At 37.7% G+C, this 20,132-nt stretch overlaps 1 protein-coding gene across 2 annotated transcripts in view; it reads left to right on the top strand.

The window, feature by feature from the left end:
• Positions 1-20,132, top strand: part of PDE10A (phosphodiesterase 10A) — a 4,065,478-nt gene that overhangs the window by 2,032,757 nt on the left and 2,012,589 nt on the right. The window contains exon 4 of one of the 2 annotated variants that reach the window (XM_044069581.1): positions 2,193-2,313. In XM_044069581.1, coding sequence (XP_043925516.1) covers positions 2,193-2,313 — 121 coding nt within the window. Of the gene's footprint in view, positions 1-2,189; positions 2,314-20,132 lie in introns of both variants that reach the window. The other variant, XM_044069571.1, reaches the window with a different exon arrangement.

The raw sequence follows: 20,132 nt of genomic DNA, 5'->3' as shown, positions 1-20,132 counted from the left end.
GAGAGGTGGCAGTGACAGGGTAATATTTTGATGTAAGTGTCTAGGAGGGCCTCGAACTTGACATTTGCTGGGGGACCCTAAAATGCTAACACTGGATCTGGTCAAGGCTTATTCTGTCAGGACCTTGACTTCCTTTGTGGCTTTTTTGGAAAGGTTTGGATTCTAGAAGTATTCTTGGAGCAGCAACATGATCCTCTGTGCACAGAACACTGTAAACTAATATCTGATGTTGTCATTTTCATTCATTCCTCAACTGATGGGTTTGGATCCAAGACTCAGATTTTACTCAACCTCTTCTTCTAGTTCATCAGATCCTAGAACTCTCAAGTTTCTCTCTTTACCCATAATGCACCACCAACCTAATGTACCCCACATCTCATTTGCCGTCATTAGGTTTCAGATAAGGATTCTAAGCTCTTGAGCATTTTGGTGTAATCTTCAGATTCACGCAAATCAAATGTGTTATGTTTTCACTGAAATCGATCTTTTCTGTATTATTGTTTATGTTCCATAGCCTTATCAGCAATCCATAATACTAGAATTTTTTTACAGAATAATTTAAGATATTTTCCCCACTCAGAGAGAGAAAGCATAGTGTCTTCCAGCTAAAAGCATCCACTAATATATGTATTGTATAGATGTCCATGGTCTTGTCTCACATTCATGCCCTATTTCATTCAGTGTAGCCTGGGTGAGAGAAGACCTGAATAGCAAAGGTCGGAGACGTTCACCCACTTTGGTCAGAACAAGAACCATAATGAAAAATAAATCCTGATAGTGCTGGTTTCTTATTTTGCCATAAGTGTATGTATGGAATATTAGTATTTGTAACACTTCTTGTTACCATTGGTAATTTGGCAGTTTTTTTGTTGTATTTGTGTACCCCAAATGTTTATGTAGAGATCTACACCAGTGCAACAGTGACTCATGGTAGTGTGGAATCTGCCCTTCTGCATACTAACCACTGGCAAGTAGAAAAATGAAAGGTTCAAGGTGATAACCAGAGAATAAGAGACATGATTCATGTCTTGATTTGCTTCCCATAATGTCTCTCTGCATATCACATAACTTTGGAATAAAAGTGCTTAACAAGACTAAAGCTTCTGAGTAACAATCTCCCAGATGTTACATCTTTTTTGATGTCACCATGAGGAAGAATTAATATTTATCAGAACACTTTTCTCCAAGTTTGTTAACATTTTTGTCTGGATGAAGGAATACAGGCAGAGTGCATGGTAGCTGCTGGTCCTTGGGGTACATGAGCAGGCACTGGCACATGGATCATTTGGCGTTCTGAACATAGACAATGCCTGCTTATTGAAATACTTTAAAGTGTAACTGATCTGTCTTTATTTGCCATATTATACTTTGTTCCTCCTTGGGAGACTGCAGATATGGGCTCTGAACAGCAGTCTTGTCAGATGTTAAGTCAGTGCACTTGGTGGTGGTGTCACTGTAGAAGCTGGATAAAGGATCAAAGACTGAGGCCCTGAATGTAATAATGCAGTGATGGGTGCAAATAGTGAGGAATTCCTTGTTCAATGGTCAGTGACTGCAGTGCATATTATGCACATACTTGACTGACATTTTTGTTTAAATCATATATGTGTATTATGTATGCTTGTTTGTGTTTGCATTTGTGTGAATGTGAGACTGTTGTCAAGAAACAGCATGACATTTCCCAGTCCATGCTGACTGAGAATCAGATGTATCCCATTTACTTGCTGTGTGGCAAAGAGAGCCTCCCGTTGTATTCAGGAGCAACCTGCTGTCTTCTACTCCACCCCACATTTTCTAGGAAATGCAGAAAGTTGACCTGTTGTTCCCCACCCCACATTTTTCTTCTGACAGTGAAACTCTAGACAGATAATTGTGTTGCATGACTAAAGTGACTAAATGAAGAAAGAGAAAGACTGTAAAATTGTATGAGTGAAATGCTTACATGATTATTGCATTGCAAATAATAGCAGAACAGTAATTTAGAAATGAAGCTGCCATGTGCAATAGCACAGGACTGTAGTGTTGTATTTTCCAATAATTTAAGCCTGGGCTTGACTTAAAAAGTTATTTTAGTACTTTACATGTCTTCAGCAGATAGATAAAAAGCTTTTTTTGTGTTGGCTTTGTATTTGGAGCCTTTCTTACCCTCAGCTGTTTCTCATGGTTTGGTCTCTTTTTCTTCTGCCTAGCAGTACCAAGATCCAAATATTCAAGGAGTGGTGTATGAATTAAACAGCTACATGGAGCAGCGGTTGGACACAGGAGGAGACAACAAACTGCTTCTCTATGAGTTGGGTAACATCATTAAAACAGGTATGCCAGAATAAGATTGATTTGTTTTTATTATCGTAGATTGTTTCCTTAAAAATATAATAATTCTACAAAAAAGTAGGGAAAAAAATCCATGCATTGTCCTAATTAGAGTACATAAACAAGAAATGCTGCCTGCAAATATTTGCTTTTTTGTTTGTTTGCTTGCATTCTAAGTTGACATGTGGCACTTTATATTTATGTAGACCATACAAAGCTAATACAAAATTTATGTAACAAAATGAACATGTTGCTCAGTACTCCATGTTTTATTAAAACAAAAATGGTTTCATGCCTTCATTCCTCAGTAAACTGGAACTTCCTCAGAACAAACAAAACTTGACTTTCTGTTAATAACAAGATTTATAACCATAGTAATTAAATACAGTTAATTTGGACTAAAAGCATAAAATTACATGACACTCATATTAAAAAATTGCAAAAGATGTAAATATGAAATGTAAAAATTGCCCATACATAATATTTTTAAAAAACATGTATACAAAAGGATTTCGTGTATTTACTTGAAGTGCGTAATAAAACTGTCTTTTGGCTTTTCCCGGTTAGGGGTCGCCACAGCGGAACTCCAGTCCGCTAATGATTGGCAGTAGATTTTTACATGCTGGCTTGCCGGGCCTAACGCACAACCTTCAACGAAGGAACGCCCATTCTCGCATGTCGACACACAGAAGACGCTCTGAGAATCGAACGTGCAACGTCTAACTGTGAGGCGACAACGCTACCGCAGCACCACCACCACATGAAGTGCGTAATAATTTCATTTAAATCCTACTTGCCCTTAAAGCCAGAATACTGTGGATAGATGATTAATTCCTGGAGGTTGTATAGCATTTAATAAAATTTGCCAGTATAGTTCTCGTAACTCCGGATAATTTTCTGAATTTCCCCTCTAACATTTTTAGTAACCTTCTCAAGAACATAAAAATAAACTTTTTGAAGTTTTACACTTCTGCATGGGCAACACAGTGCATTTTTGTTGTCCTTTTAATTAATCCCATGTAAATGCTGACAAATTCTATGTTTAAGGGGGGGAGGGGCGCAGCATTTTTACCCACATAAAAAGTGGGGTGGATTATGCAAGTGGCCCTACCCTAGCCATAGTACAATTAAATTTCCCAGTATTCACTATACTGTTTGGGAACTCACCAATAACTATACTAATACAATTGTTATAGTTTTTGGCAGTAAGATCATGCCCCACATTTTACCATCCCTTTTTGTTACTTGATTCAGTTCTACTAGTTTTATTATTCTCAAAATATGACTTAATATTTTTACTCTTTTTGTAAACAATAGTGGGATTCTTACTCAACTTTTCTTCTCATTCAAAAGTTTGAATCAGGCCTGTCCAATTTTTGTTTAAAATGGATCTCACTTCTTCTACACCCCTTATAAATGGTAATACCATAGCTTTGTGGAAGTCTCCATTCTCTTTTCACTAAACTCTACACTCCCAGGAGATTTTAAAATAGGTTGAAAATTTGTAGTCCTTTTTATAGTCACCTCCTCACCAATAATTTCATTCAAAAATTTTGGATAGTTTTTCCCCAATAAACATCTACTTTAGTCTCTCCATTTCAATACTCGGTACTTTTCCGTTATCGGGGCAACACTTTCAACGCGATCGTTCAGCTGAAATCATGAACCCTAACATGTATGTTAACCAGAAATGTGTACAAATTATTTGTATTAATAATATTTGGTAACAAAAACATGAAGCTGTCTTTCTTAGTTGTACACCGCTCTGGGTAACGGGTGTGTCAAGCTCCTAGATTTAACTGAACGATCGAGCTGAAATTGATGTTGTGAGAACTGCTGTACAGAGAAATGGAGAATAACATAAAGAAATGCAGCAATTCTGGAAAACCGTAGGGTTTTATTTTGTTTCATTTTTTTTTAAACATTGTCATAACATCCTTATATATACCAGATCACAGATGAGAATGAACTATTTCCCTGTTAAGTGTATTTCTGTACACGTCCTGCATGCAGTTCACAACCCATCAGCCGATTGGCTGTTACAGACAGCCTCCGTGCGAAGCCTCTGTCAGTCCTGCCCCACACATTCATCTCACCGGCCTGTCTTGTAAATAGCAGTAAGAATCATACAGAGATGAAGGAAAGTAAGGGACACTTACCCAAAAAGAAATTATATTATTACTGCACAGTTGAGCCATGGACACTTTCAAAGATTGCTGCAAAGTGCTGCTTGGTAGATGACATAAGCTTTATATCAACATTTTTCTCATGCGGTTGCTGAGCTCCGAATGCAGTGTATATTTGTGTCTTCATGGGGTTACTGCAAGAATGTGTAGTATGGAAGCTATTTCAAAAAGAAAAAAATGACTTCTACTTTTTATACACACGTTAAGATAAACACCTTAAAGACATGAAAATAGACTATATTCAGAACTCAGCGACCGAAAGTGTTGCCCCGATAACGGAAAAGTACCCAATACTGAATGTTGTTGCATCTTCAGATACTAGCCTGGATAATCTAACCTTTGTTCTTCTGTTAAATGTTTCTTCTGCCGCATAGGTTGGTTGCCATTATAGTGAAAAATAGTAGAGAAGATTGGCTTCCTAAAAATGTTACATTCATATCTTTCATGTCACATGTTCTTCTTAATAGTTACATCTAAATAATTCAAACTGTCTTTCACTGTATTCTGATGTAAAGCTTAAAATAGATGTTTGATTATTTAAGTATGCCAAGAATTCAGTCAGCTTATCAAGACCCCCCTTTCCACATTACAAATGCAGTCAGCTTATCAAGACCCCCCCCCTTTCCACATTACAAATGTATCATCCAAAACTCTAAAATATTTAAAAAGTATATTGATTATACGGTGAGGGGAAAACAATTTCCCACTACCCACAAAACTATATTCACAAAAATTGGTGCTGCTGCCACCCACATTGCTACATATTTTATCTATTTATACCATTCCCATTCAAAATACTCATTATTACATAAAATCAATTCCATAAATAGATGTACCACCTTGATTTCATTTTGTCAAATTACTTGCCTGAACCAAGGCCCTATGTAATTATTCTAGCCCAAAGAATATATCCTTAACATCTATCCCAACTAAAACAACTTCTTTGTGAAATTCACTTTCATCAATTTCCTTTGGAAAATGCCACGGATCACTCAAAACATGTGTTTTATCTTTAAAACATCCTTATAGCATAAAATCTACATACTGTGCCAAAGGTTCTATCTTAGAGCCACCTGCTGCCATAGTTGGCCTCAAGGGGTCCATGACATTTTTGTGTACTTTCAGGATACCAAATATGGAAAGAACTAGTGGTGTACTGACCATCAAATATTCCATGTTTTCATGGAAAAAATTATTTTCTAAATCAACGGTATTTAATAATACATCAGTTGTGCAAAAGGAAATATAAACCCCGTTCAAAGAAGCAGTCAGAAAATATATAGCATTATGTAAATACTGCAGCATTTTATGTGAGTACAAGACATGCAGGTAAGTGCATGAATGGGTGTGCCTTCTTTGAAGGATGTTCGTCGGGCTGGCAACTCGGCACCATAAAAATCCACTGCCAATCATTAGCGGACCGGAGTTCCGCTGTGGCGACCCCTAACTGAGAAAAGCCAAAAGACAAATAACTCTCCATTATCACTGTCCCAGCCCCTTTGTTAGGCTTCATAATGCAAATTGAATAGTTATTCCACAAGTCATTTAATAAATTTTTTTTCAACAAGTGTCAAATTGTAAAATATATCAGTCTTTATATTGTCTGTAAATAATTGTTTACTATCCTGTTGGCAGTATTTTTCATATAATTATATTGAAGGCAGTAAACTGGGATTAAATGTACTCTTACAGGTAAGGTCATTGCTGTGCATCCCTTTTGTTGGTCTTTTATTAAAAAAACAATTCAAGATTCAGTTTTCTAGTGCATAGTTTGAGTTCAATTATGGCATCAACTAAATTTTTAAAGGATTAGTGGGTAGAAATGTTAATCCTTTGCATAATATTTCCCCAAAAGTAGGAGTAATTTTCAAATAGGTATAACTAAATATTCTAAAACCCCCATAATCAAAAACCTTACCATTTTCCAAGTTGACTAATATCTTCACCTCCCCCTGCCATGAACTTGTCGCAATGTCTCCTGTTTTCTGCAGCGACACTAGATCCCCTGGTAATCTCTGTTGTACATGCAGGGTCCTGAAATTATGTATTGTCCTGAACTGACACGACCCCTGGCCTTTACGATATCAAAACCAGGAAGAACCATGTCTAGACTCTCTGATTTGTGCTGTTCCACTCGCATGTTTTTGATTATTAGATATTACTCCACTTCAGTATGGCATAGGTGTATGATTCATTGACTGGCATTTATTCTTTTCTCTCACTACAAAGGTCCACATGAATGTGCAAATATCCAGTGTTGTGCTGTTGCATTTATTGTCAGTAGATGAGCAACAGAACTAGTTACTGAGTCATTACTGTAAGGACTGTGTATATTCCATTCCATTACTGGCTGACAGATTAAAGTCTTTACTGCCAGGCAGATGCAACACCGTGGAAGTTACTTTGATGCCAACTATGTTGTATTTATTTTCTCAGCTGTCAAACCATACACTAGATGTTCTGTTAATCTAATTGCATCCAACATTTTGAAATAAAAGTGCATTAAATAGCACAGTACTAACTTTGGTAAACAGAATTACACACAGAAAACCACTTAAAAACATTACACAGTGGAGAAACAGAACAATGATTCAATAAGCAAATAATGAACTGTTTTAGCATGAAAAACCTTTAATAATACACTTTCGTCATATACAGACTTCTGGCTTCTACCTTCCAGCATGAAATTTCTAAATACTGCTTTCAGAGCAGTGGGTGTTTGAAATTAAATCAGCTGATGCAGCTAAACTTTTATCATTTTTATGAGTTAGCGTTGCTATAGATTGGAAATGGGTACATCATTAGGGACCTAGTGAATGTCGAGTGTTTTGAACTTGTCAGTCTTAGTTATAGAGGAAGTAGTACATTGAGCAGTGCTGGGCAAAGTTTTCACAGGCATATTTATATGCCACGTACATAGTGGTATTCCAGAGACATTTAGTTGAGTGTTGGATGGCTGAATTATTTCATTCACAACTTGAATATTTGTTAAGAGATTTGCTTCTTGTAGTGCTGGCCACGTAAGAACTCTTGTAATTTTACCTAATGATGCTATGCAGTATATAGTCTTTGCAGTCCTATCTTAGGTCTCACAGAGCTGAAGAAATACAACTGCTTAATGCACCAGCAGACAGATGTCTTGGGCCACTATAGCAGCACCACCACCACATCTGGTGTGTCTAGAGACTAAGTTTGAAATGAGCTCCAACCATTAATGATTAGCCAGATAGTAACAGCCTGAACAGTTATTTTTGTTTTCCTTTGCTATGGAACTTGGTTATTCTTACTGCACACTTGACAACTGGTGATTCTACAGTAAAAGTAAGAAAACGTTAACAGCATTGGTAAGGTCACTGACAGGTGGCTCCATGTTCAGGGATTCAGTTTTAACCTTTTTCACACAGTTTGTCTGGAATTATGTCTGTATGGGTTTTCTCTGGGTACTGCAGTTTTCTCCCACCACCTCATGAACATGCTAATTGTTTGGATACACTAAATTCACTGAATATATTTACCCAGATCATAGTTGAAAAGTATCCATGCACCAGCCTACTTTCCCAGTCAACAAGTACAGTAGAATGAAGAAGTACATGCAAAAATTATATGTAGATTAGAATTAGCCATGCATGCCCTGCTGCAGTCCAAATAAAATGTGTTATGTTTTTTTTTGGCAAGGATTTTCACCTTTTGAGGAGATACCAGAGCCATAGCCTAGCACCTTTCTTAAGTGTCCTTTTATCAATGTGTATTATTGTGCTTCCAAGAATATGCAGCATTTTGCCAAATTAAGTACAGTAAACTGTCAGTTAACCGGCACTCATGGGGATTGGTAGATGATGGATAACTGTAATTTGTGGTTGCTTGAGAGTTACTATTAAAAATAGGCCTGACCAATACTGTACCCTATACTATTTGTTTGATTTGACTTGTTCTTAGGTTGGGGAGAGAGGGAATTTATTCCTATCTTCCTTTTTAAAACTTTAAAACTCTAAAAACGTAAGGTATGTTTCTGCGGCGGGGGGGGGGGGGGACAAAGTGCAACGCATGAAAATTGTACTGTACTTCTTCAATTTTTTTTCTGGTTGCTTGAGTTCTGGTTAACTGAGAGTTTACTGTATGTTCTTATTGCTGTTTTACACTAACTATGTTAGTGGCCTTATAGCTCATTGCTTAGAACACTGGTCTAGTAAACCAGGAGTCATGAGTTCAAATCTCATCAAGACTTTTGCTTGTCATTTAGGGGATAGAGCTGTTATAATAATTAAGGTCTTAGCCTCACAGATACAAGGTACATAGTTTGATTATGACCTCTGGTTATTGTCTAGGCTTGTAATAGTCTGCAGACTGATAGCATTTGCGTATGAACAACTCCATTACATATAAGCAGCCTTGCCAAGATTGCAACATATTCCTTATGTTTGTTTATATTTCCATTGGAGCATTTTAGAGCTTATTTAAAGTATCTGGATTTATGTGTACTGTGGCTCAGTACTTTCTTACATTGAGACTGGTGTATTACTTTGATGTTTGATAGGTATAATTGTGCTAAATTGTACTTCAAAAATTCGATTAACAGAAAGTGCTTTGAAAAGGACCCTGGCTCTTGGGCAGGAAAAAAAAAGACAAAAAAGGTTTGCTTGTCTATCCATTTATCCTGTAAAGTATTAGGCTTATATTTCTCAAGAGTAAATGCAGGAGTTCAGAATACTGTTGCATAAACACCATCATAAAGAAATCTGTAAGGATCATGTTCATACTTGCCTTCTAAAATTGATACCGTGCCTTTTCTGTATGCACCCAAGACCTGGTCCTTTTTGACTTCCGAGAGATATTTAAAAATACTTGAGTCCTAAAAATTTAATTTTTTGTGTAGTAGTTGCATTCATAAAAGGAACTATTGAAGGACAATTATGCAAAGGAGTTATGTTGCTAATGTTATATTTTGTTTATTCATGCAATCTAGCCGTAATGTAGAGTGCAATTTAGAAGCAAAAAATATTCTGTCAGGAGAAGGAGGATGGAGGAATGGTGAGGATGCAGGAAGTAGAGTTGGTGAAGGTGGATGAGTTTAAATACTTGGGATCAACAGTTCAGAGTAATGGTGAGTGTGGAAGAGGGGTGAAGAAGCAAGTACCGGCAGAGTGGAGTGGGTGGAGAAGAGTGTCAGGAGTGATTTGTGACAGACAAGTACCAGTAAGAGTGAAAGGAAAGGTCTGCAAGAGGGTAGTGAGACCAGCTATGTTATATGGGTTGGAGACAGTGGCATTGACAAAAAGGCAGGGGTCAGAGCTGGAGATGGCAGAGTTAAAGAAGTTAAGATTTGCAGTGGGTGTGACTAGGATGGACAGGATTAGGAATCAGTATATTAGAGGGTCAGCTCAGGTTGGAAGGATTGGAGACAAAGCCAGAGAGGCGAGATTGTGTTGGTTTGGACATGTGCTGAGGATGCTGGGTATATTGGGAAAAGGATGCGAAGGATGGAGTTGCCAGGTAAGAGGAAAGTAGGAAGGCCTAAGATAAGGTTTATGGATGTGGTGAGAGAGGACATATGCAGGTAATTGGTGTGACAGAGCTAGATGCAGAAGACAGGAAGAAATGGAAAGAGATGATCCACTGTGGCAACCCCAGATGGGAACAACCGAAAGAAGAAGATTCTGTTTTATCCAGCATTCTAGGGATGCTATTTATCTATGGAAATGTTTGAGATTTACAGTTTAATGTGAAATGAGGGGATGCACGATAATCCATAGTGTAGAACACTGGGTGTATGTTGGTGTTGTACCTTTAAGAAGCGTTTCCAAGGACAGCACGTGCATATAAATAGCAAGCACTTGCTAGCTTCAGTGCCATTTTGAGAGTTCAGCCAGAGTGTGAGCACATATGAGTGTGATAGCTAGTTGTTTACAAGTTTATCTAACTTAGCCTCAATCCTGATGTGTTTGTACACAATAAAGCTGATTAAACAGAACCCACAGATGTTTGTCTGTTTTATCCTGATGAGACAAAGGACATGGTGTCAGAACCAGGATTCCAGAGACTGATTTTCAGAGCTGTGAGGTGCAGAGTTAACAGTTCAGGTAATCTAAGTGAACTGAGTACAACAAAGGGCCAGAAATTACCTACAGGTAATGAAAACTTTCACAAAAGTTTTATTTTATCAAAAAGATAAAACAGAGCAATACAAGGGGACAGAATGCATTCTTAAGTAAACAAGAGGCACAAAAAGTTTATTAATTTAACAAAATGTTTGAAATAAAGATATTTGATAAAACGATTATCAGAAAAGCACATAAGGGGTTTGAAATTACTGCGGAATTACAGAACGAGCATTTTTAGAGTAAAATGAGCACAACAAAAGTATAATGGGCATGAAAAAAGATTAAACGAGCAAAACAAATATAAAGGACAATAGGGTACATTAGGCATAAATAAAGCAAGGTGACTGCATGTTTTTGGCTCGATACTGTGTTTTGGCATAAACTACTGTTTTGCATTGATTGAAGTTATTCAGGGCATAACTAGAGTTATTTGAATTATCTCAAAGTATGTAAAAGTGCTTACAGTGTATGTTTATTATTGTGCATTTATTCTGAAGAGTTTATTGTGAGCAAAGTGCAACTGTTTCATAAAGTGCAGTCAAAATACAGCCATTTCAAAAAGTTTCTTGTGCTGGGTGTGTCTATTTGCATAGTGCCGCCATTACAGAGCGTTTCTTGCACTATAAAGAATTATTTAGCAAAGTACAGCCGTTTTGGGAAAATTTCAGTGTACTGTGTACTGTTTATTTGAAATGTTTTTTACTCTGAGTTTCTTCTGCCCAGTTTATTTGCACAGTGCAGTTATTTTGAAATGTTTCTTACACTGATATGAGGTAATCTCTTACCGTACAGTGATTTCAAGAGCATTCTTGTGTCCAGGAGGCATATTTTGCAAAGTTCAGTTATTCAGAGGCTTGTTGTGCTATTGAGCATAGTTACAAATACTGGCATAAATTTCTGGCATATGTATATGTGTGTTTGTTCGTGCATACTTGTAAAAGCCTTCACTGGTATGTGTTAATATGGCAGAGGGAATTCGCAGACCAGGCCCACTTGTATTTGATCAGAATATTGCAGAGAATTGGAGAATATTTGAACAAGAGTACAATATTTTCAAACAACCAGCTTACTCTGACAAATATGCATGCACCAGGGTATTCATTTTGCTAAACCTAGCTGGGTCAGAGGCCATTGAAAGAGAGTGTTCATTTGTGTATGCACCAGCAGTATATGAAGGAGAATGGAAAAAAAAACATCATATTGTCATACAGGCTGAATCAAGGGAAGACCCCGAGTGTCTGACATGCAAATTCAAGGAAATGTACAACCCCCAGACAAATGTTACATTAGAGAGGCATTTGTTTTACACAAGAGATCAAAAGCCAGGAGAAACATTTGCAGCTTATATTATTGACCTGAGAAAAGAGTTTAATGTGTAGGTTTCGTGATTTAAAAGATGAGTTGATAAAGGAAAGGCTTGTGTGCAGTATTAATAGTGCTGCAGTGAGAAAGAATTTGCTTCGTGGCAGTGATTTAATGGTGAGCAAAGCTACTGAGATTTGTCAAATCCATGACATTACAGAAAGGCACACAAGTATGCTTGCAAGTGATTATAGCATGTTTTCAGCATGCTCCAGAGCAAATATAGACAGTATGTAACACGTGGCTAGCAGAAGCAGGCCTAAGCACATGGCAGCTGTAACCCCTGCGAGTGTGGCAGGTAAAACCATAGTTTTCCAGTAAGTTTGAAGACTAGTTATCAGTTGTAATTAGTTAAGACTGATTATCTAGTAGTCAGTGTTGTCCAGTGTAATAAGTAGTGTACAAGCATGTGTGACAGCTACTTTTTAGTTTTGTAATATAGTTATTGTTTATTCTTTAATACCTATCATGTCTGTCTTTATGCGTTTGTTTTCTCCTGTAAAAGAGCTGACACTCAAAATTTCGTTTAGGTAGCACTTGTGTTTCCCAAATGACAATAAAGTTTCTTTGAATCTTAGTTCAGTGAGAAGGACATGCTCAGTACACTACAAGGGTGAGTCAGCAAAACCTAAATCAAGCTTTATTGTTAAGTGTTGCAATTGTGGTGCCAATCATGAATCTAAAAGAGAAACGTGCTTAGCATTTAGTCAGCAATGCCCCAAGTGTAAATAATGGAACCATTTTCAAAAGTTTTGCAAATCAAGTAAACCTCACACACAGTTATAAGGAAGGGTCACTTAAAAAAGCAAATTGATCAGATAGAGAGTTGCAACTTTACTTTCTATGTAGATGGTATATCAGTAATTGGTGAAAAGGCTGATGCATTAAATTTGTTGGCAAGGAATGAAGTGTTTTGTACTGTCCAGATCAATGGTAAATCCACCGAGCTCAAGGTAGGCACTGGTTGAAAGTGTAATGTTATGTCGGCAGACACATTTGCTAAGGTGAGAGCTGGTGAGCAGCTTAACGGGGTCAGTTGTACGAGACTTGTTGCTTATGGAGGTGAAGAAATTCAAGCTGAAAGCTCAGTAGTGATTTTATGTTATTTGGCTAGGAACTGCTACAGCTTGTTGTTCTATGTAGTCTGAAGACCTGTGCAGTCATCATTGGGTCTCAGAGACAGTCTGAGAATGAATGAATGAATCAGCTTTCCTTTACCGAAGAAGGTCATCATATAAGCATGTCTCAGTTCCAGTTTCATTGATGCTGTTTTCTCAGATTATGCTGATGTTTTTGATTAAAAAATAGGCAAACTTCCAGTTGTGTATTCTATGAAATTAGACCCAGAGGTTAGTCCAGTGGTCAGACCGGCAAGAAAAGTTCCAATAACTATGCAGAATAAAGTCAAAGCTCAGTTGGATAAAATGGTGCAGCAAGATGTAATTTGTCCAGTTACATTACCTACTGAATGGGTGTTGTTCGTGGTAGCAACCCACAAAAAAGGCTCAGATAAAATCAGAATATGCATTGACCCAAGGGATTTGAGCAAAGCATTAAAGAGACCGCATCATCCTATGCGTACAGTTGAGGGAAGTCACAGCCCTGATACCAAATGCCACTGTTTTTTTCTGTCTTGGATGCAAAAAGTTCATTTTGGCAAGTGATGCTTGATCACAAATCTTCACTACTGACTACTTTCAGTATTCCATTTGGAAGATATAGATTCTTCAGGGTACCATTTCGAATAAATTCTGCAAGTGAAGTCATTAGCGTGCAATGGAGCAAATTTTTTCAGGTTATCCTTGTGCCATAATAGTAGATGATTTGTTGGTTGGAGGCAATGGTGAAGCAGAAACCTTAGGAAAGTTCTAGACAGAGCATGTGAACTGAACTTGAAGCTCAATCCTTTCAAGTGCAAATTCAGACTACCAGAAGTTACATATATAGGTAATTTATTTACTAGATCCGTTCAAGCAAGCAGCCATTCTAGAGATGTCAGCACCAGATAATGTTCAAGCTCTACAACATTTTCTTGGTATGGTCAACTATTTAGGCAAGTTTATACCAGACTTCAGTGAGGTGACAGTGCCTTTGAGAAAGCTGATGTGCAAAAATGTTACATGGTCTCTGTTGGAACAGCAGCAGAGAGCATTTGAAGACCTTAACCAGAAAATTGCTACCTCACCTACATTAAGATACTATGATGTCAATAAATCAGAAACTCTTTCCTGTGATGCTTCAAAGTTTGGTCTTGGTGCAGTTATTCTTCAAGAGGGCAGACCAGTAGCCTATGCATCTAGAACTCTTACCCAAATTGAGATGCAATATTCTGAAATTGAGAAAGAACATTTGGCAATAGTATTTGCATGTTCAAAGTTTAATGATTATACTTATGGTTGAGCTATTCATTGTGAAACTGATCACCAACCTCTAGTCACTATTTTAAAGAAGCCTATGCATTCAGCTCCAGCGAGATTACAAAGAATGATGCTCAGATTGCAAAAGTGCATCTTCAAAATGGTCTATACAAAAAACAAACTTCTTTATCTGGCTGATACCTTATCCAGATCACCCAGAAGTGCAATGGAAAAGCTTAATGCAGAGAATTTTGACTTTGATGTCATGGAAGTGTGTAATTTTTCTGCCACGAGACTTGATGAGCTGAGGGATCATACAAAGACTGATCCAGTTTTGCAAAAGCTGAACCATTTCATTAATGTTGGATGGCTGTCAAAGCAATCAAGTGTACCGCCTGAAGTACAAATTTATTTTCCTTACAGAGATGAGATGTTGATGGAAGATAGCATTATTTTCAAAGGTCCTAAAATTGTTGCTCCTACTTCCTTACAATGTGAATATATCCAGGTTTTGTATCGTGGTCACCCAGGTTCCGAATCTACCAAAAGAAGGGTGAGACGACTAGTATTTTGGCCTTTTTCGAGCAAAAGATATTGATAAAGTACTTTCTTTTTGCTCAGTGTGCAGTAGTACTAAACCGCATTTGCAAAAGGAACCACTTCAGCTAAGTCAAGTTCCTGAACTACTTTGGTCAACAGTAGCCACTGATATATTCGAGTGGAACAATCAGCATTACTTAATGTTGTTAGACTCTTATTCGAACTGGCTTGAGATCGATTTACTACCTAACCTAATGTCCACTGCTGTTACCACCAAGTTGAAATGTCATTTCTCAGTTTATAGTAGTTCACACAAAGTTATTTCTGACAATGATACCCAATTTACCAGTCAGTTGTTTCAGAAATTTGCAAAAGAATGGGACTTTGTACATGTTACTAGTAGTCCAGAATACCCACAGTCAAATGGATTAGCTGAATGTGCAGTGAGAAGTCAGTGTGATAATACCGATGTCTTTTTGAATTTACTCAATCTCTGAAACATACCCAGTGACGATATACTTGGCTTGCCTGCTCAGAGACTTCTATCTAGGCAAACCAGAACAGCCTTGTCTATTAGTTCCAGTTTGTTGATGCCTAAAGCAAAGAACAATAGAACAGTAAAGCAATGTATTTCAGCTTTTCCCGGTTAGGGGTTGCCACAGTGGATCACCAGTCTGCAGATTAATTGGCAGTGGATTTTTACAGTGCCAGGTGGCCAGCCCAACCTTCTTGGAAGGCACAACCACATGCATCTACCTGCATGTCTTTAAGGCTCACTCAGCTGCAGGGAGGACATGCAGACTCAGCACAGAAGGAACTCCAGCCGTGAATCAAACTGAAGAACCTCTTGCTGTGAGGCGACAATGCTAACTGCTGCACCACCGCGGCCTTATTAAAGAACAATAAAACAGTCTAAATCTTTCACCGTTTGTATCCTCACTGTCTCTCCTTCTTTCAGTGGATGAAGAAATCTGCTTGATTTATCATAGCTGGTCTTCTTGTTCCAAAGAACAATAGAACAGTCAAAGCCCAATTATTCAAAAAGCGTTCTTTCCAGAAGTCCAGCTATAATAAATCAAGCAGATTTCTTCATCCACTGAAAGAAGGAGAGACAGGATACAAACGGATTGGTCAAGTAACAGGTATATGTGCCGAGCCAGGATCCTACTTTGTGGAATCTGAGGGTGTGGAATACAGGAGAAATTGCAGACATCTCCTTCCTGTACCAGAATCAATATCGCAGCATTGTTCCTGTGATACAGACTCTAGATCTCAGAGCAATCCAGGCAATGTTCCTGTTACAGAATGTGTCTTAACTTCTACTTCCATTCTTGACAATGTTTCTGATGTCCCCAAAGTTGAACATTCAGCAGAGACAGTCCCATTTGCTAGACCTACTCCTAATTTCTGTGTCACACTATTTGGTCATATTTCCAGACCTAGTGTGAAATACACAGCAACCTAGACATAATTGTCTATAGGTATTTAGTTCTGTATAATTGCATGTCAGAGAATTATTTGTATCAATTGCATGTCAGTTAATGTTGTCAGTAATTCATGACTCATTTCTCAGAGGGAGGATGTAGAAATGTGCGTGTGTTGTACCTTTAAGAAGCATTTCCAAGGACAGCACATGCATATAAATAGCAAGCATGTGCTAGCTTCAGTACCATTTTGAGAGTGCAGTCAGAGTGTGAGCATATATGAGTGTGACAGCTAGTTGTTTACAAGTTTATCTAAGTTAGCCTCAATCTTGATGTGTTTGTACATAGCAAAGCTGCTTAAACAGAACCCACAGTTGTTTGTCTGTTTTATCCTGACCAGACGAGAGAGACACAGGTTAATAGGTGTTTACTAGGTTAACCACAAAGGCCTTTTTAAGCCTAGCCATGCTCCTGAATCTCTGTCAAGTTCTGATACCCTTGATAACTGTAAGCATGGGCCTGGGAGATTAACCATTTACAGGTTGCCTGTGTCCATTAGAGACATAGGTGCCAAACCAGGGATGAATTTCTGGTTTCCCATACAGTTGTCCAAGTTACAGTTGAATTGGGTTAGGGAGGAACTCTGCTTCACATGGATGAGGAGCCTGTTCCACAGACAGGGTAGTCTCTGGGATACCCGTCTCTCCAACAGATCCTGTTTTTATCACAGGTAAGGTTTAAGTCTTTAGAATGGGTAATTCTGGTGCTGTTTGTTTTGTGGATATGCAGGAGGTCCATCAGAGTGGGGTCTGACAATGCTCTGTATGTCAGGCATAGATATCCCCTTGAAAGCCTGTAGGAAATAGAATATAGGGATAGGGCCTTGAGGCAGTCTGCATAGGAGATTTTACTTGCGCCCTTATTCTTTCAGTGAATGACCTCTGTGGACATTCCAATTGTTGGATATTCCTGGTTAGGTACTTACCAAAGGGGGCATTGTACTCAGTGATAGGTCTGATGAATGCCAAATACAGTGGAACAATGACTTCCTTGGATTAGATGCCATACCTTTGTTTATAAGTTGTGCAAAATAGAATAATTTCCTCACCACTGTAGACATGTGATGGTCAAAGGATAGATTACTATCTGTGTGTGTCCCTAAGTCCCTGACTACTGGGTCAACTCTAAGGAGTGTGTTGTCAATATGATAGTTACCAGGGATGGATGAGTTCCTAAAGGATATGTATTAAACGAAGGTGCCAAATCCAAATTGTGCGTAAAATGTTCCGGTTGCAGGATTAATGAGTTTTGTTTAACTCTGTAGTGGTAAAAGGAGAAGGCCCCTTTTCATTTTCATAGCCTGAACCTTAGCTGAGTACTGAAAATGAATGGGCTGAATACAGACGTGTAACTAGATGTTCTGTTGCCAAATGCCATATCCCAGTCTGGCACCTCTTTCCCCAACTTAAAAAAAAAAAAAAAAAAGCTGTTAATTGACTGGAAAGGCACTTAATCTATGACCAAAAGTACATCATCTGCACTGAATTCTAAATGCTTGTAGTGCACTGAAATGCTCTAAAGACCAGTCAGCATCAACTGATCCCCCCCCAACACTTTGCACCCAGAGTGTCTGACTCCTACACACCAGCCTAGCTGTACCTCTTCCTGAATAGCACATTAAGTCATTATCCTACAATACAGGGATTACATCCTATTAGCAGACCAGTAAAACAATTTTTTGGACAGATAATGGTGCTTCTGTTGTGGTCTGTAAAATGAACATTTACCCTCGAATGTCTTGTTGGGGATGCATCTATTGTGTGGAGTCCCATGGGCCACTGCTCCATGCTATTTGGTCCCTTTATTTACAAATTGAGAGGTGTGTCTGCATGTTCTTTGTTTAGTCATATACATTAAAGTGGGTGTAGGACTCCTGCAAGGGTGTATCTTGCCTCAGTGCCTGTTTGTGATTTTCTTGAAAAGGATATCAAAGCACAGTCAAAGTTCAGAGAGTTTCCAGTTTAGTGACATGCGAGATTTTTTTTTTCCAACATTGTCCCCTTGGTGCTTAAGTATCTGTTGTCTTTGCCACATACTGTGACAGCTTGGTTATGAATATAAAGCAATAAAGGTGAAAATCCACCTATACAATGACATGGAGTCACATCCAATACCTATAGAGATCCTATGAGCAACTGCCACCATCCAGAGATCATACTAGGCAAGTAGAAAAAAAGTAGGCTGCCTTGCCTTTCTTCCACATTATACATGCATATCTACAGAATTTTGAGTCATCAGCCCACCAACCCGCATCTTTGAAATGTGGGAGGAAACTGAAATACCCAGAGATGACCCATGCAAACATAGGAAGGGCATACAGATCCTGCACTGAAGGCACCATAGTCAAGAACTAAATTGAACCTGTTGCTGTGAGGTAGTAATGCTGCTCACTATAAAGATGAAAATACATATCGCCACTTCTAGGTCATGGTTCTCTCTGGAGATAGTTGACTGCCCTCTGCATTTGAGAGGTGAGCAGCAACACCCAGGTACATCGTTACACTGGGCACTATAGGAGCTGGATGTGACTCAATATCATGGAATAGACCCAGTAGAGTCTCTCTCTCTCTTTCTCTCTTCCTTTTTACTTGTGAAGTTCTCTCTCTCTCTCTTTCTTTTTTTCTCATTTGTTTTTATTAAAAATTTCAACAACAAAACATTAATATATGATGATAGAAATATTATAAAACAAACATACATATCTAAAGCAACAATAATAAACAACTAAACTAACTGTTTACAATGGTCTCTACTATAAAACAAAGCTTTTTAAACAGAAAAAGAAATGTGATGAGTAGTTGTTAATTATTAGTCTGTTTATCTAGCAGTTCTTTGAATTTCAACCATATATTATATGAAGAGATGATTCTAGATGTTCTTGTTTTGATCATGATAAGTTCAAGATGACAAACTTCAGTCACCAAGTGTACAAATTCCTTCATAGCAGGAGTAGTCTGATACTTTTCTTGCTAATGTTAAGATACTCCATAAAAGAGGGTGTTTTATTTTTATGACACAAGTGGGAATAGGTATATTAAATAAAGTAAGAGATTCGGTCAGCATAAATTTATCATTAAAAACAGACTCTAAGAGAGAATTCATATTATGCCAATATATTTTAAGTTTTATACAATGGTAAAACTTATGCTGCCAGTCTGCTTTAACATTTAGTTTACATCTCTAGCATCCTCTGTCTTTATTATACATCAGTTCAACTTCATGTGGTGTGATAAAGGTTCTATGTAAGAACTTCCATGAGAATATCCTTCACCTTAGTGATGAAGTAGTTTGTTTTAAAGATTGGAGTATTAGTTCTATACCATCTTCACTTGGGGAGTTATTATTAACAAGTCTAAAATAATCCCAATAACTTTCTCTGTGACATACTGTTGATTTCTTAAGTAGCTTTTATGTTTTAGATAGAAGTCCCTTTCCAATTATATTCTGGTACATTTGAATAATGAGTAAATAAATGAATGTGGGGAATGAATTTCTAACTATACGTTGCATTAGATTAATCTTATGTTCAACCAGTTGTCTACTGTTTTGAATTTCTAACCACATGGCTTTGCTTAACTCAGACTTATTAATGATATAGTCAACATTTTGTAACTTCCCATTATCTAGTAATTGATACCAATATAACACATTTTTGTCTTTAAATGTAGTCATGGTTGTTAAATTAAATGTATTAATACTAAACCCTGGGTTAAGAGAACATTTATAAAGTATTTAATGTGTTTGCTTGCTTGTTTTTACTTTTAACCTTTTAGAATCTGAAAGCAATCATCCATC

This window comes from Protopterus annectens, chromosome 1.part0, assembly GCF_019279795.1.
Source record: "Protopterus annectens isolate FY-2018-M chromosome 1.part0, PAN1.0, whole genome shotgun sequence".
NCBI classification, from domain to species: Eukaryota; Metazoa; Chordata; order Ceratodontiformes; family Protopteridae; genus Protopterus; species Protopterus annectens.
The sequence above is the reverse complement of the archived record's forward strand: the minus strand, read 5'-3'. Positions and strand labels throughout refer to the sequence as shown.